Below are 25,402 nucleotides of genomic sequence, written 5' to 3' on the forward strand. Positions count from 1 at the left end.
AGATTAAAAGGATCATCACATGTAAAGCAGGACAGTGTCTCATGCTGAGAAATGCCATATAAATCCTCTCTGATCCCCAAATAGGTGTTTGGCTATTTCTGTCCTTCCTACATCAAAGCAGCAACAACAGGGTAAACCTTTTGCCAAGAGGGTGCCAACTTCTGAGAAGCTGTAATCCCCACCTGGGTGTTTTGTAAGAACCGGAGTTAAACTTGGTAAGACATTCCCTGGCTGCCCCGAGGAAGAGATTTTAACATCACTGCCTATTGATTTTCCTCTCTCTCTTCCCAACTTGTAGAGAATTTACAATATTATCATCGACAACAAACCAGGCCTCTGGGAGCTCATCCTTCTTGACTCCCCACTTTTATCTCATCAGTTATGGAAATATATGCAAATGAGGAGCTTAAAAAAACACCAGTACAAAACAAATGAATTGTTCCTCAGATGCCAACACACAGAAATTCACAGATGGACTCCTCTGGACGGAAGACAACGGGGGCTGGAGAGGGGTGCTGGGGCCTCTGGGAGATTTGGACACCCCAAATCCTCCCAGGTGAAGGGTGAGCACTGGGGGCTGCACACACTGATGACAAGGCTCAGGGCCCAGGGTAATGAACATCAAGTGTGACTACTAGATTACTGCACTTTTTCAAAAATGGACTTCCTTCAAAATGCACAGGAGAGTCTCCTTCTCTGGAAGATCTGCAGGTGGTCAGATGAACCTGAAAGGCCTCTTGCCAGCATATTGGTGTGTTTGGTCACTGGTTCCTGGAAAGATAGCCAGCAAGACTGTTATATAGAAAATACATCCTCTAGCAGGATGGAGGGAGATGAGGGGACAAGAAACCAGGGTGACATAAAGGATTAAATCCAAAGTTCAATGATCACTTCCCTCAGCCTAGGCAGGCCCTACTTGAAGCACTACAAGGGGTATATTGATTGTACTCAGGAAACTTAGCAATGGGTCCACTTTTATTTTAGGCCCGAGAGCATATCTGAGGATATAGCCAGAAGCCCAATCTTATATCAAAAATGGCAAACACATCTGAGCTCACGTTTGATCTCTGATCTGTTGACAGTAAGTGTCTCCAGTGCTATGCTGAGAAGGATTTAGAAGTTTAGGAGAAAAGATACAGATCAATCAGTCGTGTCTGGCCCTGGTGTGGGGATGGGGTGGAGTTATACACTTGTCGAGGTGTTTGTCATCACATACTGCTTGGCATCATCAATTAACGGGCACAGAGAAGATGCCTTGCAAAATTCTTCTCAAATGTTTACAGCACTCCTTCACACAAGACAGACATGCAGGGACACTGAACAGAGCAGCTGAGCCCCTAGCCTTGCTTTAAGGGATGGTGGTCTCCTGGGAAAGCACTGATTCTGACCCAGGTCCTTTTTATCTTGTCAAGACATTGGGGTGAGAGAACAGAATCGCTAAGCTCTAGGCAACAGGCTCAGGTGAGCATCAACATTCAGTTAAAGGAGTTGGCCCAAATCACATCAGCACCCCCCAGAAAATGCCAAAGTTCAGGGAAACAGCGGAGTTTATTACTAGGCTATCAGCTCCCAGGAGGCTGAGTCTCGTTCATCCTTGAATCCTTGGTGCACAGTCAGTCTTCTACAAAATTAGAGAGGAAGAAAAGACAAATAGAAGGGAGGAAAGGAGAGAAAAATGGGGAAAGGATAAGGGGAAGGAAAAGAAACCAGAAGGAAAGGGGACACAGGGAAAGGGGGGGAGGGGGGAAGGAAAGAAAGGAACGCTGTTCAGGAAACCCACTGGGCAGGCAGACTCTATTTTCCAAAAGTAGCAGAAGCTATGTCTCCCCTCACAACTGCCCTTCTACAGTATAACTTTCACACTCATCCACTGAGGTGTGTGGGTCTGTGCTTTCTCCCCTTGAATCCAGGTAGGCTAATGGTTATAGTGGAAGTGCCCCGACATGCCTTTATGGCTAAGTCATAAAAGGACATAGTGCTCCTGCCTGGGTCTCTTGGGATGCTTGCACTTGCAACCCAGATGCCACGCCCTGGGGAAGCTCAAGTGGCCGTGGGCAGGTCCATGTGCAGAGGAACCCTGGCCCCAGCCCCAACCCCACCTGAGCTTCCAGCTAACAGCCAGCATCAACATGCCGGCCAGGTGTGTGTGCCACCTTGAGAGTGGATCCTCCAGCCCCAGGCAAGCTATCCTGGCTGATGCCATATGGCTGCCCCCTGCCAAAGAAGTGATTCTTATTGTTCTAAGTCACTGAGCTTGGGGGTGCTTTGTTCTGTAATAACAGATCATGGAAACACACCTAACACTCGTTTCTTTTTCTGGAAGGGCTACCACATGCTCACCTCTGGCTCCTTCAAATGATCCCCAGGTAGACCAACCTGGTCAGCTGTCTGGGCCCTAGTTCTCACCTGATATCAGAGCCTGGGAATTCCTCATGGGGAAGGAGCCAGTCATGCCGAAGACGCTGCTATTGAAGATGGTGGAGGTGCCGCTGAGGATCACCATGCAGACGATGGTGATGGTGAAGAAGCTGTGGGTCCAGGAGGAGGTGTCCACCTTCACCAGCACAGTCATCACCATGAAGATGGCCAGCATGATCGTCAGCGAGGCCAGCGCACGGACACGAACCGGAACCCTGAGGCAAGCATACCAGGAGTGGTTAGAGGCACCCCTCCCCCAGGCCTCCCAAGCCGGGTGGGGTTTCGTGGCCATTCTTAAGGAAGCAGGTGTTCTTAGTGGCTGAGACCATGCACTCTGCACTCAGGAGGCCTGGGTCTGAATCCTGCCTTCCTGGCTCACAGGCTGTGTGGCCTTGGATAAGTGACTCTATCACACTGGATTCAGCCTCTGCATCCGTAGAACAGAAAGAAGATCAATCTACCTGAAGGCATGGTGAGGGTCTCCAGAGAGGAGTACATAGAGAAAGGAGGCAGGGTCAGCTCGGGGCACATGCTCTTGGATGCTGCTTCTTTTCATCTTGCTGTGATGCTCAAGGACAGGAGATGAGAGCTCTCGAGGCAAGACCCCTACTCCTCCCAGTGGCTTTGTCAAGTATTTAAACAGAACCACCTGGCTTCCTTCCCCCCAAACTTAGCAGTGGCAGAGGGAGGAGGGAGAAGGGAAGAAAATCATCGCTGTCATCATCACCATGGCAGACAGCGCTTCCTTCGTGCCAGGTACTCTTCTAAGAGTTTTCTAAATGCTAATGTGTTGAATTCTTACACCAGTTCGTCAAAATAGGTATTCTTACCTATTCCACAGACACAGATAAGGAAACTGAGGTCAGAGAGGCTAAGCAACTTGCTCACGGTCACTCAGCTGTGAGCCCAGGAGGTCTGCTCCCATCGGTGCTTTCAGAATGCCACTTTACTGCCTCCCTTGACATGAAGGAACTAGGTGCTCCAGAACAGGTGGTGAGGACAGGAGGAGGCTCCTGTGATGGTCTCAGCTGTCGTGGGAAGCAGCTGAGGCCAAGCAAGAGCCAGCTTCCTCTAACTCTATTTCTGCATCTAAGCTGTACACTCCTCCCAGCCCCCAACCTGCCCAGACACCACCCTGCTGGGAGAAGCAGGGAAGCTGGAATCTCTGAGAAACTGCATTTTTATTCCAGGGAGAGAACATCATCTGAAGAGGCTGTTTAAATCATCAGATTACACTAAGCTTTAAACCAGATTGGATGTTTAGTTAATTTTCCCGCTAACCAGTTGGAAGGGGGCTGAGTGAAAAGGCAGATTAGTTATACACAAATTTCTTTGGATAAAAATAAGACAGACATGAAAGGTAGGAAAGATCTGTACATATGTAAATAGGTGTGAAAAGATGAGCATAAAAAGCAAGAAAGGATTTTTTTCAAAGTGCTTTTGTGGCCCCAAGGATAATCTGAGCTTCCTTTCAATCCTCAGCTGACTGGAGACCCAGTGCCACCTCCGCTGGATCAGGGGCAGAAGGAAGCCCGCGGAAGTGAAAGGAGAGTTCAAGGTCGTGGTGTGAGGAGCTGGGATGAGACTCAGGTCTGCTGAGACCCAGCCCCTGGCTCTCTGCTGAGATGCATCTGCTCTCGTGTGTTCATTCCACAAACACACAGGTGAACCAGTGTGTCCAACCCTGGGCTGGATGCCCGGGACACAGGGCAGATGAGGGACGGACGTTTTGTTCCAGCACAAAGCGTTCCATCGGCAGGGCCATGGAGCTTCCTGGGCACTTCTGAGGGGCACAAGACCCACCCTGGGCTTCTCATAGGCTTTCTGGAGGTGACCCCTAAGCTTGAGTGTAAGGTATGTCTGGATGGGAGTGCACATATTTTGTGAGACAGAGTGTGGCACATTCAGGGAATTGAAGTGAACTCTGGCCGCAGGTGACACTGGGAGCACAGAGCGCTGAACAGATACAGGACCCCTCCGTGGAGGGCCTTGTCCCATGGATAAGTGCCAAGACTTGATCCTCAGGGTGGAGCAGAGAGTGGACGTGCAGGCTTTATCTGCCGGCATCCCGCCCACCAGAAGCGCTCCTTCCATGCCAAGCTGTCCTGCAGAGGTGGCTGCTCATGGCGTCTGCACCAACCTATCTACAAATGAGTGCACACAGGCCAGTCTGGGGTGATCAGTGCTCCGTACTTCCAGCCACTGGGTTGGGTTAGGTGTCAGCATGTGACCCGCAGGGCCAGTCAGTGAACCCTGGGACTCAGAGGTGGAAAGCAGCTGACTGTCTGCCAAGACTGTGTTGGGGGATACTGGTCACTATCTGGCCAGCTGCATGGAGAGAGGCCACATTTGAGATGAAGCCAAGCAGACGCACACAGAGCCCAAGCTTGGTGGATGAGGACGTTGGTACTCTCCCAGATCCAGCAATGGAGGCAGGCCTGACATTGATTTTCCAGGGAAAGAATGAGAAGATCCTTTTTGTGTCTCTTCCGTTTGTCACCAAGAGTACCAACTGGGCTTCCCTGGTGGCTCAGGGATGAAGGGTCTGCCTGCCAGCACAGGAGACATGGGTTCAATCCCTAGTTTGGGAAGATACACATGCCGCAGAGCAACTAAGCCCCTACATCTCAACTATTGAGCCCCTGCTCTGCAGCAAGAGAAGCCACCGCAGTGAGAAGCCGGGGCACCACAGTGACAGTAGCCCCTGCTCACTGCACCTAGAGAAAAGCCTGGGCAGCAACGGAGACCCAGCACAGCCATAAATAAACAAATAAATCTTAAAAAAAAAAAAAAAAAAAAAAAAGAGTCCCAAACCCACAAAGAGGCACATGTGGCTGGGGAGCAACATGGTTGGAACTCTACCTCTGTCCTGTAGGTGCCCTGCCCATCTGCCCTCTCCTCTCACCAGGAGGCAGGCTGCAAGTGACAGGTAACTCAGTTCAGTTTAGTTCAGTTCAGTTGTGTCTGACTCTTTGCGACCCCATGGACTGCAGCATGCCAGGCTTCCTTGTCCATCACCAACTCTCTGAGCTTGCTCAAACTCATGTCCATCTAGTCGGTAATGCCATCCAATCATCTCACCCTCTGTCGTCCCCTTCTCCTCCTGCCTTCAATCTTTCCCAGCATCAGGGCCTTTTCCAGTGAGTCACTTCTTCACATTAGGTGGCCAAAGTACTAGAGTTTCAGCCTGAGCATCAGTCCTTCCAGTGAATAGTCAGGACTGAGTTCCTTTAGAATGGACTAGTTGGATCTCCTTGCTGACCAAGGGACTCTCAAGAGTCTTCTCCAACACCACAGTTCAAAAGCATCAATTCTTTGGCGCTCAGCTTTCTTTATGGTCCAGCTCTCACATCCATACATGACTAGTGGAAAAACCACAGCTTTGACTAGACGGACCTTTGTAGGCAAAGTAATGTCTCTGCTTTTTAATATGCTACCTAGGTTTTTAGCACCTCCCAAGAGCTGCCTTCAACCAATGATGGGAAAGTGGGAGGATAAATCCCCTGCCCCCTCTCCCTCCCACCTCGAGTGTGTGCTCCACACTGGCTGTCAGCGTTCCGGGGCAGGTCGAGCTCGGTCACCCACCGGTCACCCACCGGGGGAGCTGGCTTGACAAGGCATCCTTTATTGGCTGCCATGCCTTCCTGGTCCCCCCTTTCTCCTACCACAGTCTCCCAAATGAACTACCTGCACTTGAATCCTTGTTCGAAGGTCTGTTTCTGAGAAACTCCACATTAAGACACATCTTCCTAGCGTCTGCAGGGCCCTCGACCTGGGCGGGAGTTGGTGGGCGATCGGGTGAGCACCTGTACTCCAGGGGACCCAGAACGTCCATTTTAAATGCACACCAGATACCCTGAAGGCTGGGAGTCAGGCCTTACTCCTGATGCAGCCCCTGTCACACAATGTCCCCCACCTTATCCCAGCAGCGGGAGCTTCCCTGCACACTCAAAGATAAGAGCCACAGGGGCACAGAGCCTGAGTCCAGAGACGGGAGCCCTGAAACTTTGCCACCAGTTCACAGTGTGACCTCAGGCAAACATTTAACCTTGCGGGGCCTCAGTCTCCTCATCCTGAAAAAGAAGAGGTGGGACAAGATAACATGCGTGTCTCTTCCAGTTTATGCTTCTAAATCTGAAAAAATTCAAGTGGAGAGAGAGACTGAGGACAAAAGCCCACAAGTTTAGCAGTTCCTTGGGGCAAGAAGCAGGCACAGCAGAAGTGGGAAGCCCCACAGGGACAGGACCTTGTTCTCACCCATGGGGCTGGCACAGGGCCTGGCCGGCACTTGTAAACACCTCCTGGACCCGCAGATTGACCAGCAAGGAGCCTAGCAGTGCATGCTGGGCCTCAAGCTCTCTTTCAGTCCCTGCTTCTTGACCCCCTCAGTGTGGCAGGGAGACAGCTGGAAACACCAGCAGCAACCTCAGCCAGCCTTGGGAATGGCCTCAGCCTCTCACCACCTCCTCGTGGAAGCAACACAGAAAAAGTCCACCCCAGGAACACTGTGGGCATCTCGGAAACTTTCCCTGTGTCTTCACAACAAGGTAGATCATTGCTTGAATAGGACAGTGGCTTTGGAGAGAGCTGGGGGACTTCTTAGCCAGGCACCCCCAGGGCAGGGGTGGTGCAGAGCGGGAGGTGAGGAGGTAAACACTAAATGCAGAACACAAGCTACACAGCTCCCAACTCTCCCACCTCTCCCACCTCTCCCAACTCTCCCAACTCTCCCGTATGCATCCTGCCCCTCACCCGCACAGGTCTCCTCCTCCTAATTATCAGCTGCAGGACCCATTCTCAGTAGGAGCATCCCTGCAGGGGCTCCAAGCCCTCAGAGATCTTGCCCAGGGCTGTTTTCAATGCTAGTAAAGCTTCATGAAATGTGCCCTGTGCAAGCCCACCCCACATCCACTAACAGGGACATGCTGCCTGACTCTCTGCTCCTTCCACCTGGACGGTGGCCCAGGGGCTGGGGACACCGGAGGGCGTGAGGGAAAGTCTAGACAAGCGCAGCCTGGGGTTGGTGGCTCTGCTCTGGGACAGGGGCTGTCTGAGGTGAGAGCTCCAGTCCCAGGACTGTGTGGCTGGCCACACTGATGTGACATTCTTGGAGAGGATCACCAGCTGTACCCAAGCTGCCAGCTCCACCCCCCCTCCCCTTGCTCGTGAGGGCTCAGGACCCCAGGGGACTGATTTCTTCTTAAGTCTCCAAAATGTAAATCCTCCTCATAAGTATTTATGATGCTACAGATTTTACATAATAAAACACTTGGCGATTATGGATGAGCCAGTTAGAGAAAGCCAGGGTTCTCCAGGAGGGAAGAAAAGGGGACATTTCAATCTCACACATTAAATAAAAAACAGCTTAGCTCCAAACCATCTTTCCACAGTCCAGAAACAGACAGAGGTTGGAGCGTTCCCCACAGTGCTCTCACCCCCTCCTGCAGCCAGGAAAGGGCCAGGGCAGGCCCTGCAGGTGGACTGGACCCTTCTGGAGGATGGGTCTGGGAGCTGGCTCTGGGAGCTCAGCTCCCAGCCATCTTCAGGAGGGCAGCTACCTGGACGGCCCACAGTCCCCACTGCAGACAGATGCAGACTTTCTTCACCACTTCTTTCCCTCCAGCATCTCGAAGCCAGGGCAGAAATGGGCTCTCACTTACAGGGTCTGAGATGTGTCTCTGGGTGCAGGGAGGGGGCAGGCAAAGCTAGAGAGCTAGGAGACAGGAGGCCCAGAGGTTCCAAGTCCAGATGTGGGGGGAGAAGGGTCCCAGTTCCAGTCCTGCCTCAACCTCTTAATGGTTGCATGACCTTGGGCAGGTCACCTCTGTCAGCCTGTTTTCCCATCAATAAAACAGGGGAGTAAGTGCTGCTCTAGGCCACTGCCAGGATTAAAGGAGCGAATGCTGCCAGGGATTGTGCTCAGACGGCTAACTGTGCAGATTAGAGAAGATTTGCCCTGGGCCCTGAGGCTGAACCTGGCCTACCACTGCTGACCCCAGGTCCTGGCCGGCTGCTGCCTGCTGGGCCTCACGACCTCAGAGGGGGCAGTGCTGGGTAAGATGTCAGCTCAGGCTACCGCCTCCTGGCCCTGTGGGCCTGGGCACACATCTCCTGACTTCCACTTTGCACAGAGGATCACGAGAGGGGCCTGGAAAGCGGAAAGGGCAGTGAGAGGCCAAGGGACCACCCACCGCCGTGGCTCGGTCACCTCTTCCTCAGCGTCTTCCTCTTACATGCCCTTCCTTTTCTCATGCCTTCTCTTCTGAGTCACTGTCAGGAACCCAGCTCTCCCCTTAGGGTCCCCACTCAGCCCTACTCCTAGCCCATTCCCCGCCTCCTCCTGGGGAGGGTCCCTGGAGGCTGTGTTCCCCCTGCTGGGACACTGATCATAGCCCTGTGTGCTGGGCAGGTGCAAGGAGGCAGGTGGGGGGGAGGCAGCTGGCATTCAGCCCCTAGGCTGCCTGAGACCATCCTCCCTCTCGCTTGTCCAGCCTGCACTCTGGTTTTAAGAGCCGCACAAATTCATTGAGATTCCTTCCGTTGAAAGATGGAGTCTATCTCCCCTCGAAACTGAGTAAGCTTGGTGACTGCCTTGGCAGAACAGACAGTATGTCACTGCAGAGGGTAGGGTACCAAAACCAAGCAGCTTCTGCCTTGCTCTGTAGGAGCAGCTGCTCTTCAGCTACAATATGAAAAGTCCTACTACCTGAGGCCAACCTACAAGAGACCAAGGGGAGGGACAGAGAAAGAGCTGTCCCGCATGAGAGACGGCCAGCCAGAGCTGCCAGCTGAGCCTGTGGGCTCCCAGGACCGCGAGAGACACCGATTACTGAGAGTGTTGTTAGCCTCTGTTTCGGGATCATTTTTATGCAACAATAGATCATTGGAATAACCTCATGTTTGGAAAGGCTGGTCTGTTCAGGCTTAGCACACCTGAGGCACTTGCACTGCCCTCCCTCCTCATGGACTCAGAACAGACATCACTAATCAATCACAGCACACTCCCTGAGGCCAAACCTGCTTTAGAATCCTGTTCGAGCAGAGATCCAAGGAGTCAATTACAAACTGAGCAGAGCTGGGTAAAACAAGTTCCCACTAGGGACCAAAGGTTTCAGTAGGCTGTGCCCGAGAGATGCCCAGGTTTCTGAATCATCACATAGCCACCATTATCAGACAATGATAGCTTAGGAGAAATGGGGGCAAAGTAACGCAGGCTGTTATCCCTGTAAACCTAAATGGAGAAGGGACGGCACCAGTCACACAGTGGGTTTGAAGGGCTGTCCCCTAAACCATTCTTTCTTCCACGGTGCATCCCACCCTTCACGGATGCAGTGTCAGAAGTCACCCCGTAACCCCCTGTGACTGCTCGCCTCATGAACTGCTGTTGCCAGCTCCGCACTGAGCACAGGTGACCCTATTCCATATAGAAGAGCCGGGCTGGTGAGCTGACAGGCTAACTTCCAGCTCGGATTTTTTTTTTTTTTGGCCACTCCATGAGGCATATAGGATCTCAGTTCCCCAGACCACGGATGGAACCTGTGCCCCTACTGTGGAACTGTGGAATCCCAACTACTGGACTGCCAGGGAAGTCCCCAGGCTCCTAACTTCCTACTGCTCTCAGAAAGGCTTGGAAGACCAGCCTCCACAAGCCTTGCTCCCTGGGTCCCGCCCACCATCCATGGCCTCCCTGCAGCCCAGGCAGCTGCAGACACGCAGCTGACCCCACTGCCCCCAGACTGGGCATTCTGGGGCAGGGCCCAGGTAACTGATCTGACTCTCAGTCTTTGTGAAGGAGTCTGAACTGCTTGCCTCCTACTTTGGTGGTCACAGCTCAGGCAGCTGTAGACCAAGGGAGAGTGGGTAGGCTGCAGGAGAAGGTCGGGGGCCTGGGAGAGGAAGGAAAGTGGCCTACCTGTTGACAAGCAGGAAGTTCAGCGCGAGGCACAGCACGGAAGGCACGGTGGAGGCGACGGCCAGGTAGCTCTCAAAGTAGTTCTGCAAGCAGAGAAGAGAGGGGGTCGCTGAGGTCACCTGGGGTGCAGGGGAGGGGCCCCACCGGAGAGCAGGGTCGGGGATCCTCTTGGGGGTGCTTCTCCCTATAATCTTTAGACACCTGCGAGTGATGGCTAAGTCCACCCTGAGACACGATGGTCCCTTCCGTCTCTCACCTTAAGACCACTCACTCGGTCACTTGACAGACACCAGCTTGAGCTGTGATAAGTGATGGGGACATAAGGAAGGGTAGGACATTGTCCCTGCCCTAATGTTCTGCAGTCCATGCTCCCATCCATCCCACCTATTCCCACCCCTCATGGATGAGGCGGTGGAGACAAGACTCGAAGTATGCTGACAAAAAAAAAAAAATTAGAAAAAATTTTGTCCTCTCAGACATCTTTGCTCATTGTCAAATTTTGGAGTTATCCAAGTGGGTTAATTATGATTCATGCATGGTCTCACATTCCTGCAACCAAGTGAGTACTCTTAGCAATACACAGGGCCCTGATCCCTGCAGAGAAACTCTGTTCTGACTGTGGATTTGCTCCTTCAATAGAGCTGTACCCCAAGATCACAGTCATTTTGGGAAGTGGCTTCTAAACTGGCCAGGATGAGCAAAAGGGGCATTTTCCTGGAAGTAGCTCAACAGCAGTGTAGACAAAGAGTGTACGGGACCACGGACAGGATGAAGAATTTCTGAGTATGACGTGCTGGAACTTACAACTGAAGAAGCTAAGTAGCAACTGTATGCATTTTTCAAAACTCAGGGGACTGTCCACTCATTAGGGCGGCTTTAACTGAGTATACCTTATCCTTCAATTTACCCGTTGAACAAAAAACCAAAACACTGGAATGGGATGATATATCTTGGCTTTGGTGCTTTTATGTCAAATCGTGAACCCCAGATCAGTAATGACGATGGGTTCTGTCAATTACAAATTGGCACTTGCCATCGGCACTTGCCATCTACCTCTATAAGAATTAAATCGCGTGCTGCTGCAGCTGCTGATTTTCAACACCCCCTGAAAGGTGTTCAGGGTGGAGAGAAAAAATGAGGAACTCTGTGCTCAGGGGACTGGCAGAACAGGTTTTATGAGCCCAATTCTTGTATCTCCTCATACGTAGAAAAGCACTAAAATCCTTCATGGTGATGACTGATCCTCGTGACTAGCAGAAATCTGCAAAAAATATGTTGATTGCATGTACTCTCCCTCTACCAAAATCACATATGTGCTCACCTCCCCACTCCCTGACTCTCTGGAGCAGTTTCTCAGAGCTATCTGAGGTGCTGTCTCCTGAACTACAGTCCTCATTTTGCCCCCAAATAAAATTTAACTTGCAACTCTCACGCTGTGCACTTTTTGAGCTGACAGTTCTAAGCCATGAAAACAGCTTACATGAATGAAGCCTACTGTGTGCAAGTACAAGGGCTTTATGCAAATGATGTTCTTTTTTACCCGAAAATATAAAAATGTTGTGAGTACTCTGGAAAGCTTACAACATTGAACTTAACTGGGGAAATATTTTGAATACAAATGTGCCAAGTGCAAAGAACAATGTGTGCAAAAATCTTGCCAATGCACAAACAGCCCCAGTAACAGCGATCTCTACAGAATTTAAGACAGCTTCTTCCCTGTTAAGAACAGGGTGTCCCATGGAGAGTATAAGATAGAGTGGGAGGTTTTTTAATGTCTCAAAACACCATAGGAAGAGCTGTCAGAATTCTATGGGGTTTTTTGGTTATTGTTGTCATTGTCAAATCTGTGGTAGGGGTGATGTGTTCTAAGGGAGTTCCAGGTAGGGGAGTGGCATGAGGGGCCTGAGTCCTGGAGAGAACAGGAATGAGTAAGGGTTTGGGGAAAAGATCCCAGAGGAGGTAGGATTTGTGTCAGATCCTAAAACGGAGGGGGAGCTCTTTCCTTTCTGGGAGATTCTGGTTGCAATATGGAGGCCAGGAAAGAAAGATGTCATAAAGGGCCCCTTTTAGTCTGAAGCACAGACTGTTGCCATGGTCCCTTTTTAAGCCTGCGGAGTGCTTTGTGGTCTCTGAAATCTGCACCCTGAATATAAGGTGGTGGTGGCCTTGCAATTAAAATGATAATCACAGCTAGTGCGGTCCATCAACCATGAGCCTCAGAAATAGCCTTCCTCCTTTGAGGAGCTACCTCATTGTTCCTGCCCCGATGGGCTCAGTAGAGCCTAGACTGGTCCGAGGCACTCAGTCAATTACGTCTTGATACAGTGGCTGGGTGTACGTGAGGCCAGGCAGGCGCTGGGCAGGCAGAAGCAATGGAAAAAGGCCCCAAGGAAAAGATGGCTGCAGGTGGGGGCCAGGATGGCCCCAAATCTGAGCTCCAGATGACAGCTTTCCGTCAGTGGCTGCTCATTCTGTGACAAGTCTATGAATGGCCATCAGGTGGGATGCAGAAGCTCTGTCTTTGTTTTATCAAGCAGGCTCAGGTTCCCTGAACAATTTAGGAATGGGGATTTTCTAGGTTATTGTTCTGGCTTGTTGATATTTAAGCAGGAAAAGTTCCTTTTAGTGTTGGAAAGCTTTTAAAATACTGACAAGTGGGTAAGGCTAGGACTCCCTTTCTGCTGATGGAGCCCATTTCTCTGCCTTACAAACAGCATGTGGCGGGGCGGTGGGGGTAGGTGATGAGGCAGGTGGGGGTAGGTGATGAGGCAGGGGAAGGTAGGTGATGAGGCAGTGGGGGTAGGTGATGAGGCAGGGGAAGAATGGACTTGACCATGTGCCATCTTTCTCCTGGATCAGATTGGGAAGCTGTGGTTGGTGATAAAGTGGACTCAATACATGCCAAAGAGCTTTGTTTCTTTTTTCCCACACTTAATTCCTGATATAAACGTGGTGGGTTTTACTTACTTATTGTTGCTTTTGCCTCTAAGTGGAGTTCTAACAAAATGAGGTGTGGTGGGCAGGTTTTTAGGATGTGCCCCGTGATCTCAGCCTCCTGTGTTCATGCCCTTGAATCTTACCCTCTTCTGAGTGTAGCTGGGACCTGCCTGGACTTGCTCCTAACCAAGAGGTTATGGCAAAGGTGAAGGGTATGCATGAGTGTGTGGACAGGATTATGTCTCACGAGATGGTGGCGCCATCTTGCTGGGCTCCTTTATTCCTCCCGTGATGGCTTGGGGGAGGCTGGTGGCCAGGCTGAGGAATCCCAAGTGGCAAAGACTGCAGGTGACCCCTAGTTGCTGACAGTGGTTTCGGATCAACACTCAGCAAGAAACTGAAGCTCTCAATCCAACGACTGCAAGGAACTGAGTTCTGCTAACACCCAAGTAAGCCGAAACTGATCCTTCTCCAGTTGAGTCTCCAGTAAGACTGCAGCCCTGGCCAACCCCTTACTGCAGCCGTGTGAGACCTTGAGGGGAGGACAGGGATAGGTTATGCCCAGACCCCTGGTCTACAGATACTGTGAGATAATAAACATGTGCCATCATAAGCCACTAAGTTTGGAGTGTTTTGTTCCATAGCAATAGATTCCTAATTAGTGAGGGTGTGGGATAGCCAAGTTCCTAGTAACTGGGGTTTTTCTGAATGCTGCAGCCTTCCTATAGCTATTTAAATTCAGTTCCTGATGAAAGCAGAGACAGCTGACCATGATTTCATTCAACTCCTTGCCAGACATGAGGACCAATGTGCCCACCCACGAGGGGAACAAAGGTTATGCTGGCTGACCACATCAGTCCCCCAAGCCTTTCCTCTCCAAATCCTTTGCTGGAATTAGGATCATTTTTGCAAGCAGCATGCACTGATTTCAAGGAACTGGACTTGGCTTCTGCACCACCCCAGGTCTGCTCGTCTTGCCTCCCCCTCAGGCCATCTGCTTCTCTGTCTGGCCCCACATAGTCATGAAGCCACGGCCACTGCTCCACAGCAGGGGAGCCAGCTGCCAAGGAGAGACCCCTGCACCTGTGCACTGCCCAGGCTGCGCCTGCAGAGGCTGTTGCTCCCTGGGTGGCTGTGGGAGGGGCTAGGCGACCCTCTCACAAGGTAGGTTTCAACCAATGAGAGGCGGGAGACAGGAAGGAGACCAGAGACACACTGCTTGCCGTTCCTTCTCAGGCCTAACATCTGTTCTGAAATGTGGTGGCTCCACGTGGCTCCTCAGGAGACACCCCATGTGCCAGAGCAAGCAGCTGTGTTTTGGTCGCAAAGCTGTGGCCAGTGCAATGATACCACAGCCTGTATCTGCTCCCCTCCATCCCTGCCTCACTTCCCTTTTCCTCACTCTTACTTCCCTAGGACAGCACTCCCCAACAGAGTATGGCACAGAAGATGCAGCCTCAGGCTCCTTTCTAAGAAACATCCAACAGCGAAGGCCCTATGTTCAGTTCTCGACTCTACACACTGCAGACTCGCAGCTGGTGCCCCCTTCCTGGGTTCATCTCATTTGTTTCCAAGGCCTGTTGAGGTTACCTTCTCCTATTTTACTCAAGGAAATATGAAGACAGCCGAACACTGGTTCAAACACACTGCAGTCAGAACGGTAACAGCACTGCCCCCTCCAAAGCAATCTGAAATCTCCATTCTATAGGGTGATTTTTGAGTAATGCAATGCTTGGAGATAATTCGTGTCATATAGTTCACCTCCACTTGGGACCGACTCCTTAGAGCTCCCTCAATAGGCTCCATTGTTATTTGTCCCACCAGGCGCCTGGCAACAAGGTTGCAGCCTCCATCTCCAGAGATGAGCCCAAAGGCCCCAAGGACTCCGGTGACAGAGGAGTGGGGCAATGAGAAGACCACCCCTCCAGGGCAATGGCACTGGACCACCCCGCCTCCTATGGCACTGCACAACCCCAGGGGGCAACAGTCGTGTGGGCGGTGAAATGAACAGAGCTCCTCAGAGCTGTGCAACATGGCAGCCTTGTTTATACCGCTCATGGAAAACCAAGGGGTCAGTTTGGGCCTGATGTAATTGCAGGTGGGAGACCCCGAGGCTGATAACCCTACAGCCCTGAGCCTGGCTGGGTGACCACTTCCATCTGGATCAGCATCCCCTCATGTTCTAGCCACTCCCTGGTTCACTGAAGATGCGGCAAGCCCCTGTGTGCCCAACACCAGGCAGGTGGTTTGGCATATAAAATAGAAGAGAGAGGGTGGCTGATGCCCTTAGGAAGCATGTGGTTGGGTACAATCCCACAGCTGTAGAACAATGGATCCAAGGGGTGGGGAGGGAAGGAGGGAGTTTAGGGGGACTTCCCATAGGAGGCCATCTTGGACTGCAGCCTGAAAGATGGGGGAAGTTTGCCAGACAGATATGGGAAGGGGGTGGGTGCTGGAAGAAAGAGAAGTGGCATTCCAAGAGGCAGGAGAACACGTGCGAAGACAGGAACGGACACGTCTTCGGCACTTAGGACTCTAACCCCGGCTCGTCTGTCGGAACAGACTACCCTGAGGCTGGCTTCCCTCAGCAGCCACAGGAATCTACCGAGCTGAGGCAGGAAGGCACGAGTGGTCCATTCAGTCCACGGGGCAGAGAGGCAGGAGTGCAGCCAGGGCACCCGCCCCGCCCCTGGGGCTGCTAAGGAGAGGGAGCAGCCCCATCATTCTGAATCCTCCAACCCAGCGTGAGGTAAGCCCAGCTCTGAGGAACAGGAAGAAAACTTCTGCTCCTTGAAGGTCTAATTGAATCCCCCTGCCCTCCAGTATCTTCCCTGCATTCTGCAATTACCTCGGGCTTGGCCTCTGGCAAAGGTAACATCAAAAGTCCTCTTTGGCACCTGCCAGGTAACCCAATGGGCTTCCCTCAAGGCTCAGTTGCCAAAGAATCCGCCTGTAATGAAGGAGACCCCCGGTTCGATTCCTGGGTCGGGAATATCCACTGGAGAAGGGAACGGCTGCCCACTCCAGTATTCCTGGGCTTCCCTGGTGGCTCAGCTGGTAAAGAATCTGTCTGCAATGCAGGAAACCTGGGTTCGATCCCTGGGTTGGGAAGATCCCCTGGAGAAGGGAAAGGCTCCCCACTCCAGTATTCTGGCCTGGAGAATTCCATGGACTGTACAGCCCATGGGGTCACGAGTCGGACACGACTAAGCGCCTTTCACTTTCACTTTCAGGTGACCCAATGGACACGGAGCCCCTGCAGAGCATCAGGTTATTGACATTTGAACAAAACTGCTTTCACATGACCTGCACAGACCCCAGTCCATTTGCTCTTAATTCAGCCTATAAGAGCTGGGATTGCTCCCATTTTACAGATAAGAAGCTTGAGGCTAACAGGTGGATGAATGGCATAGAGGGGCACACTTGGGGAGCGAGGTGGCAGGACGCAGGGCAGGGCGGGGATGGGAGATCATTATCATCACTCCTCAAATCTAAAAGCCATGTAGCCGGGGCTGCCTGCCTCACAGTTGCACCAACCCAAAGACCATTGCTGGGACTGCAGCGGGCCACTGGCTGCCCAGAGGCCGCGACTGGCAGTGCACACGGCTTTCCTACAGTGAGCAGGGCCCAGCCCGCGAGTCAAAGATTTCATCAGGGTGACATCTTTCCTCTGCCCCAGCCAGCAAATGACGGGCTTGATTCTTCCCCTCTGCTTGCTAACTATCTCTTTTCCTTAAACCCCACCATCCATTCCCATGGGCATTTCCTCAGGCCTGTGGATCTGAATAGCATCAAAAAGGAAAAAAAAAAAGATTAAGAGAAAAGCCCTCACTTCTGTCAGCCACCAAGATGGATGGACACGGTCTGCTGATGAGAACAAACCATGTGAAGGGGGACATTATAGTTGGGAAGCACCGGGCAGGCTTCCAGCTTCTCTCCTGACCATGCAACCCCCAGCAGGACGCCCCAGGACGGCGGGGGGGGGGGGTGGTGGTGGGGACCAAAAGCCAGGCTCTGGACAGAGCCACCAGGGGCGCACCAGGGTGTCAGCGACCCCCAGGTGCCAGGGCGTTGTGGAGCTGCCCTGTGGTCAGGGTGCAGGGCATCGATCCACTTGTGATGGAGATGAGGAAACCTGTTTTTATCTGTGACACTCTGGCCCAGCTTGTGAACACCAGGAACGGGGAGAGATGCTCTAAAAACACAATCTAAAACTCCACCCGAGCCAGCTGGCCAGATGTGAGGCCCATTTTACGATGGGAACACTTCCTCTCCTCTGCCACGCTGAGAGGCTCTGTGCTAAGCATCTCTTCTGGAAGAATTTAATTCCGAGCTCAGAGTCCAGGTAAAGAGGTTTCTTCGGGCAGGGAGGCCCCAAAATGAGCCTGTTTATCTCTGGCAGGCTCCGGGTAAGCCTCCTCTCCCCGAAAGCCATTAGGGCACTTTGAAATAAGTGCGGCAAATTAGTCACGAGCCGCGGCTGACTAGTTTGGGCTGGCCACCCAGTGGCTTCCGAGAGGCAGCTTTGCGTGGCCCCCACCTCAACAGCGTGGCAGAGGCAGCTGGGCTCCTGCGGGGCGAGAAAAAGCGATTCAAGCCTAGGGGTGGCAGCTTGAGGCAGCAAAGCATTACCTGGATCACAGGGGCATGAAATTAGCAGCAGTGAGCAGGCTAGAGCCAAGAATAGCTTGCCGTTGCAAACTTGCTGCCTTTGGACAGTGCAGAGCCAAGCTCTGTGTCCCGGATGCTGCTGGGGAGGCACCCTCACCCCGGCATTGGGTGGGGTTCCTCAGCAGGCCAAGAATGGAGCAGAGGGCCGGTATCCCCACAAAGATTCAGGTGGCGTCCTGTCTGCAGGTTCTAAGGCCCCTGTTTGGGGCAGTGGCCTCGGAAAGCTAAGGGGTTTGTGGCCCAAGGCCTGGATGAACAGGGAGGGCTGGCTGGGCAGAGCGGGAGGGGCAGTGCCTGTTTCTAAGGTCAGACAGGTGAGAGAAACAGAAGCGCAAATCCACCTAGGTGTGATGGGATACCAGGGACCCAAGGGCACAACAAAGCTGGGGTCAACAGGTGAGGTCCGGAAAGATGACCCAGCCACTCAGAGGAAAGAAGTCCCCATGAAACCCTTGCACACTGTTCTCACATCAGCCATGATGCTTGGCCTGAGCTGGCGTCAAGGCTGGCAGTTTCCAGGCCCAGAGTCCCTGGGGTTACTATCGCTCTTGCTCTCTTATAGCTTAGAAAGCCTTCCCAGACTGCGATCTTTTTGCACAGCTACTTTGGAATTCCTGCCAGAGGATAATAAGCAACGTTCCTGAGGTTTTCTGGAAGGAGCCTCTCTGCCTTTGCTCCCTTCTGTGTAAAGCTCTCTGGGGCAAGAAGGTGCCCTTCCTCCACCAGAGCCGGCTTCTGGGAGACTCCTCCGCGAAGCCTCAGCATCCTCGTCTGCATTTTCTCTCTCCTGCACTGCTGCTTCCTCCTTCTCTCCTGCCTAACATGCCCACTCAGGTCTCCTTTGGGCTAAGAAAAAAAAAAACACACACCTCTTTGACTTCACTGTCCCCAGCTACCAGGCCCCTCCTTCCTTTCACTCCAAGCTCCCTAAAAAAGCAGCCTCTGCCCTCAGTCTGAACTCCTTATCACTCCTGGATGGCTCTACAGAAAGTCTCCTTCGAAGGGTCCCCTTTGCAGTCCACCCACATCCAAGGCCTGTTCTCAGCCCATGGGCTCCTGACACACATGCCACCCCTATAATGGGCTGAAAAGTGTCCCCCCAAGTTCACAGCAACCCAGAACCTCAAGGTTTCCTTTGTGGCTCAGCTGGTAAAGAATTCACCTACAATGCGGCAGACCTGGGTTTGATCCCTGGGTTGCAAAGATCCCCTGGAGAAGGGGAAGGCTACCCACTCCAGTATTCTGGCCTGGAGAATTCCATGGACTGTATAGTCCATGGGGCCAGTAAGACTGAGCGATTTTCACTTTCACAGAACCTCAGAGGTGACCTGATTTAGAAACAGGGTCTTATAGAAATATAATTAGTTAAGATGAACTTATACTGGATAAGAGTGAGCCCTAAATCTAAGGACCAGCGTCCTTCCAAGAAGGAGAGGGCGCCTGGACAGACACACAGGGAGGGCGCCCAGGGAATGCAGAGGCCGAGACCAGAGCAGTGCTGCCAGAGGCCAAGGAAGTTCAAGGCTGACTGGGAGTCCTGAAACCTGGAAGAGGCAAGATTCTTCCAGAGTCTTTTCGGGGGGAGGGGGCAGGGAGAGGGGCAGCATGGTCCTGCTGACCCCTTGATTTTGACTTCTAGCCTCTAGAACCCTGAGGATGAAACTCCTACTTGTTCCACGCCTCCTGGGTCGTGAGGCAGCCACAGGAACAGGAACCCCCCAACCTGGACTCATGGGCCACCTCCCTGGCCTCCTGTCCTCTCTCTGCCACTGGAAGGGCCTTGTTAGTTTCCTCCCTCCCGCGCTACAGCCCTGCCCGTTCCCTGGCCGTGACAGCCCCACACATGCATCAGTTTCTGCCTCCAGAACCCTTTCCACTGCCAGCTGGCCATCCTACCTGAGCCCAAGCTCCACCCTCCCCAACCGCAGACCCTCAAGGTAAGCCCCCCTCCAAAGGCCCTCAAGGCAAGCCCCCCTCCAAAGGCCCTCAAGGCAAGCCTCCCTCCAAAGGCCCTCAAGGCAAGCCCCTCCAAAGGCCCTCAAGGCAAGCCCCCCTCCAAAGACCCTCAAGGCAAGCCCCTCCAAAGGCCCTCAAGGTAAGCCCCCCTCCAAAGACCCTCAAGGCAAGCCCCCCTCCAAAGGCCCTCAAGGCAAGCCCCCCTCCAAAGGCCCTCAAGGCAAGCCCCCCTCCAAAGGCCCAGGGTTCCTCCTCCTTTTCTGTCTTCCTCTCAAAGTTTGCTTGGTTTCCCTTTCACTCTCACCCCCGCGCCCTCATTTGCTGGTCCCCATATCCCCAGCAGCTGACTGTGGCTCATGCTCACTCCACCAGATCCCAGCTCCACCCATGTCTTTGCTCAGTTCCTTCTTCTGCCCACACCTCCTCACCCCCAATCCAAGCTCATTTGTCCTGTGTTTGTCTGCCTTTCAGGGTCCAGCAGCTGTGGACCCTTCCTCATGCAGCCCGGCCTCCTGGCCCCTCCTTGGATCTCTTCACGCACTGTCTCCTCCCTTTTGACCCTTTTAAAGCTCCAGCTTGGTTATATGATGGCACATGGGGGTGAAGAAGGATCATGGGTGGTCTCATGTAGCAGGCTGAAGAGGGGTGTTTATTTCAGATGGTACTAGGGAGCTATGGATGGAGAAGGCAATGGCACCCCACTCCAGTACTCTTGCCTGGAAAGTCCCATGGGCGGAGGAGCCTGGTGGGCTGCAGTCCATGGGGTCGCCAAGAGTCAGACACGACTGAGCGACTTCACTTTCACTTTTCACTTTCATGCATTGGAGAAGGAAATGGCAACCCACTCCAGTGTTCTTGCCTGGAGAATCCCAGGGATGGGGGAGCCTGGTGGGCTGCCGTCTATGGGGTCGCACAGAGTCGGACACGACTGAAGCAACTTAGCAGCAGCAGCAGCAGGGAGCTATGGAAGGCCTCTGAACAGCAAAACCATCTGGTCAGTGCTAGGTCTAGAGGGTCACCTGGCAGGAGGTAGTGGAATGAATGGAGGGGCAGAAGCTGGTGGCAGGGGCTATGCATGTATCCACTCATTCATTCACTCAAGAAATGTTAAAGGCAGTCAGTCGTTCAGAGCCCACTCATTTATGCAACAGGTAATGGCCGAGCACCCTCTATTTGCCCAGCATGCGCTAGAGGCTGGGGTACTCTAGTGAGGGAGAAAAAAAAGAGTAAACAAGCTTTTTAAAGGACAGCAAATTGTAACAAATGCAATGAAAAGAAAAACCAAGAAAAAGGGATAAAACAGGGCCTAATGCGGGGACTTATATTGGCGAGGGTAGTGAGATGGTAACATGTGAACAAGAGACCCAAGGATAAGCTTGTGAAAGGTGAGGGGATGAATGAGGTTGGTACGTTCAAACAACTGAAAAACCAGGGTGATTCTGGAATCCAGGGAGTGAGGGAGAGAAGAGGGGACCAAACTGGCTGAGGCCAGAGTTTGGATGTGAGGTTCTAAGCCTTTGAGAAGTTGGGTACCAGCACCCACTCACCCACTCACCAAGCCCCACCATGCAGAGCTATTTCAAGTGTTCTTCATGTACTTAATCCCTCGACACTGCAGACAAGGACACTGAGGCTCAGAGAGGTCAGGTACTTGTCCAAAGTCACACAGCTCAGCCCCAGTCCTTTGTCCCCTTACCTGGCCTCTCTATTTTGCCTTAAAGAAACCACTTCTGCAGCCTCCATGGAGAACAGATGGCAGGGGACACCCTGGGAGCCAGCAAGGCCGAGGCCATGGAGGGAAGAACTGGAGGGATTAAGACGTTTCAGAGGTAGGCTGACTGCGGGGGTAGAAGGACAGAGGAAGACAAAGGGTAACCCCTCAGTTTCAGGCTTCAGCAACTCGACTGGGCAGGGAAGGACGTCTGCTCCAGTGTATTCTGTGCAAAACTGACCCCATGGTGAGAGTCCAGCCCCCTGAATGCGGGACCACGTCATCTAATCCTGCAAGGGTCTTCCTCCCGTGCCCTCTCCCCATGAGTCCAGCACAGACAGGTCCTCTACAAACACTTATCCATCAACTCCTCACTCTGCTCATCTTTCTGAGCCCAGAAGTGATTCAGAGGGATTTAGTTCAAGTTCCTGCTTTCATGGAACTGATGTTCTGGTCAAGGAGACAGTCAGCAAACGCATAAGGAAATAAACAGGCAATATGTCAGGCAGTGGTAAGTGTTATAAAGAGAAATCAAGTCAGTTAGGCACCTCTATAGCAGATCTCAGAACACTTGTAGGGGGAAGAACCACAGGGAGCGGCCAGTCCTGGGGTTGGCAAGAGATTGGCCTGGGGTCAAATCTGTCCAGCTTCCTTTTTTTGGGAAATACTGAAAAAGTCATGCTTGTTTGTTTATGAATTATCCACGGTGGTTTTCACTCTACAAGGGCAGAGCCAAGCAGCTGCCACAGAGATCCCGTGGCCCAAAAAGCCTGAAATATTTACCATCTAGCCCTTTGCAAAAAGTTTGCCAGCCTCAATCTAGTTTCTTAAGGAAACAAGAGCCCTAAGTCACCCAGCAAATTCGACAAAGAGTCAGAAACAACCCAGCCCTCCTGAACCCCAGGTCCTTCCACCAGGCAGGGTGAGCAGGGTAAATGGCAACACCACTTCTGCCAACCTTCCACTCTGCTCCCCGCCCTCCTTCACCTTCACCTGGTCCCTGACCGGGGCAAGCAGGCCTGGGATCTTCATCCTTTATGTGCTACCCACACACCCTTGCTCCAAAATTCCTGCCTGGAAGATCCCATGGACGGAGGAGCCTGGCGGGCTACAGTCCATGGGGTGGCAAGATCGGACACGACTTGGTGACTCATCAATCCACCACCACCACACACCCTCAGGCTAGAACCTTAGTCGGCAGGGAAAGGGCTCAGAAACAGACAGAACAAAAGGTCAGAGAAACTGGAAGCCCAAGTCCATGCACAGTCTCCATGGGGTGAGAGCTGATTTGGGGCTCGGCCCCTGATGTTGCTTGGCCACCGCCTGTCCTTCCTCGTCTGCTGCCGGACCATGTGGCCAGGGAGAGGAGGAAGAGGTCTTCCAAGGAAACTCCCCATCTACCCTCAGTTTCTGCAGCTCCCAGAGGGCTGACGTGCATCGGCCCCCAGGGCTGACCGCTGAGGGCAGGGACCAGGCCCTGTGGCATGTGTGCAATGTGGAGGTGGTGTGGCAGTGCTGCAGACTCTCTCTGTAGAAGGAAACCCAGGAGAACCACCAGGAGGAGGGAGTCCTTAGCAGCCTAGGTTGTACTTCCTCACCCAGCATGACCTCTCCTCTACAGGGAGCCGGTTTCTATTTTTGAGGTCCATGTGGGCAGAAACCATAGGCTGCTACACACCTCAGATGTGTGCACACACAAGTGTGGACACAGACAGGACTCCCAAGAGGACCACCCCCCAGTCCTTGCCGCCACCACATGCCCCTCCCAGGTGATGGCCCTGTAACAAAGGCGCCCACAAAGACTGCAATCTGTTTCTGCTCTCTGGATCCTCGGGATGATCAGTCACATTAAGGAGACTCAAAGCCCTCGAATTTGTCGAGGAAATCGCCTCTAGATTCTAAGGACGAAAGAGGGAAGGAATAAAACCGAGGGGTAGCCATCAATAGCTTGGGAGGGCCAGGGTGCAGGGTGCTGGTGTGGAGAGGGGCCCTGAGCACACGGGGAGAAAACAAAAAGAGAAGTCGAGGCCATCGAAGGCACGAGTGACAGCATCTCAGGTTGGGCTTTTTCTCTCCCTCTGCAGGACACAGCAAGAGCTAAAAACAGAAGAAAAAGCCATCACAGTATATTTATTGGGAATGGCATGCTGGCTGGGTCTGCAGTTAGAATCAGAGGGTGGACAAGGGAATAAAAAAAATGACTCACTTTGGTTCTAATTTTAAAAATGGTTTAGAGCAGCCATCCATGTTTGCCCAGGCTGTTGGGCAGTGCAAGGGGAGGGACCTGCCCTCTGCCTGGCAACCACTCGCCCATGCCCTGCGCAAGAAGCCTGGAGCCCCCCTCCCATTCTGCCTGACCCCCAGACTGCCCCTACTGTCTCCTTTTCTGGGATGACAGGGCTCAGGCAAAATCCTGCCTTAATACAGATGTGAGTTGCACTAGGAGCAGACGGCAGGAGGGCCATGATCTATCAACATCCAGAGAGGCGCAAGCTTCTCAAGGAACAGCATGTGGCACAGAGGAGACCTGGATGCCCAGCCCCCTGCCAGCTGGCTATGTCAGGAGCACCTGGCCCTCCCGGGAGAGGCAGCCAGCAGGGTGGAGCCTGAGAATCTGAGTGTCTGCCGAAGCGCCCCAGGAAATCTAACGCAGCCTCAGGTATCCCTGGGTTATAGTCCCTACCCTTGTCTGCACAGCCCTATGGCATCAGCACGTCACTTACCGCTTCACTTTCCTTCCCTCTGGGGAAAATGCATCCTTATGGCTGACTGTGAGGTCACAGGCAAACAGGTGAAGGGCTCTTCAAATAACAGGTTGCAACCCACTGACGGATATGAAATCCACTTAATAGGTCAGGACCAAAATTTTATTTCATTTTCTCTTTGGCTGCCTTCTCTCCTGTTCCTGAGGATGAATCATCTGCGGGCTTGGCTGGGACCCCTCCACTGCGCTCTGAGCCCAGGCCTTATCTGCTTGCGGACCTCACCCAGCTCTGCTTCCTCATCTTCCTCAGCACCCATGGTCCCCTCTCCACTTGGCCCACTCACAACAAGCATACACACTGCCTGCCATTTCCCCTGCATTAAAAACAAAACAAACCCAGAGAAATCCATACCCTCCTGACCACACGTCCCCCTGTAACTCCCGCTCCAAACTTCCAAAAGGAGAAAGTTTCAGAGTAGAACACCTCAAGGTATTTCCCAGGTGTGCAGTCTCCCCAGTTCCTCCCCCATCCTCTCCCCCACCGCCTCAGGTCCAGCTTCTGCCCCTCCCCCATGACACTGCTCCCCAAGGCCATCATGGGCTCCTACCAAAGGTTAAATCCCAAAGCAAACTCTCCATCTTCAGCCTGGGTGGCTTATAAGCCATTTATAAAATCAGCCCCATGATCTCTTGCTCCTCTTTGAAAACTACAATCAGAGATCTTCTATTAAAAGTGTAGATGCTGCTTCGTGAAGCGCTGTTTCCCTTACAGACAGGTAGGTTCTGCCAGGTGAGACGTGCACTGGGGTCAAAAGCAGTCTGAAAACATCTGGAAATGAGGCAGGAGGCAGATGGGCCCTCCCCCACCCCCAGGGTAAAGTGATAAGGGATTCACTCCCTGAGGACCGAAGCTCCAAGACAGGGCAGGACAATTAAGGGAGGAGGCTGGCCCGGGCCACATATTTCTTATTCTTGAAGTCAGGGTACCTTCCTGACCACACAGACACAGAAAGGCTCCTTGGAGGTCTAAAGGGGAGTGATATCTACTGATGCTAAGCTACCCACAACCTTTTCGATAGAATCCATCTTGGCT

General features: G+C 52.7%; 1 protein-coding gene across 3 annotated transcripts in view; it reads right to left on the reverse strand.

The window, feature by feature from the left end:
- The window catches only part of SLC29A3 (solute carrier family 29 member 3), a 46,871-nt gene that overhangs the window by 9,714 nt on the left and 11,755 nt on the right, over positions 1 to 25,402 (reverse strand). For all 3 annotated transcript variants that reach the window (XR_001917423.1, XM_018042501.1, XM_018042502.1), the window contains 2 exons: positions 10,331 to 10,413; positions 2,407 to 2,633 (listed from right to left, as the gene is read on the reverse strand). Coding sequence is in view for 2 of the 3 variants with exons in the window: in XM_018042501.1 (XP_017897990.1) it covers positions 2,407 to 2,633; positions 10,331 to 10,413 (310 nt within the window). In the remaining variant the exon portion in view is untranslated. The remainder of the gene's footprint in view (positions 1 to 2,406; positions 2,634 to 10,330; positions 10,414 to 25,402) is intronic.

The sequence above is a fragment of the Capra hircus genome, chromosome 28, assembly GCF_001704415.2.
Source record: "Capra hircus breed San Clemente chromosome 28, ASM170441v1, whole genome shotgun sequence".
Lineage (NCBI taxonomy): Eukaryota > Metazoa > Chordata > Mammalia > Artiodactyla > Bovidae > Capra > Capra hircus.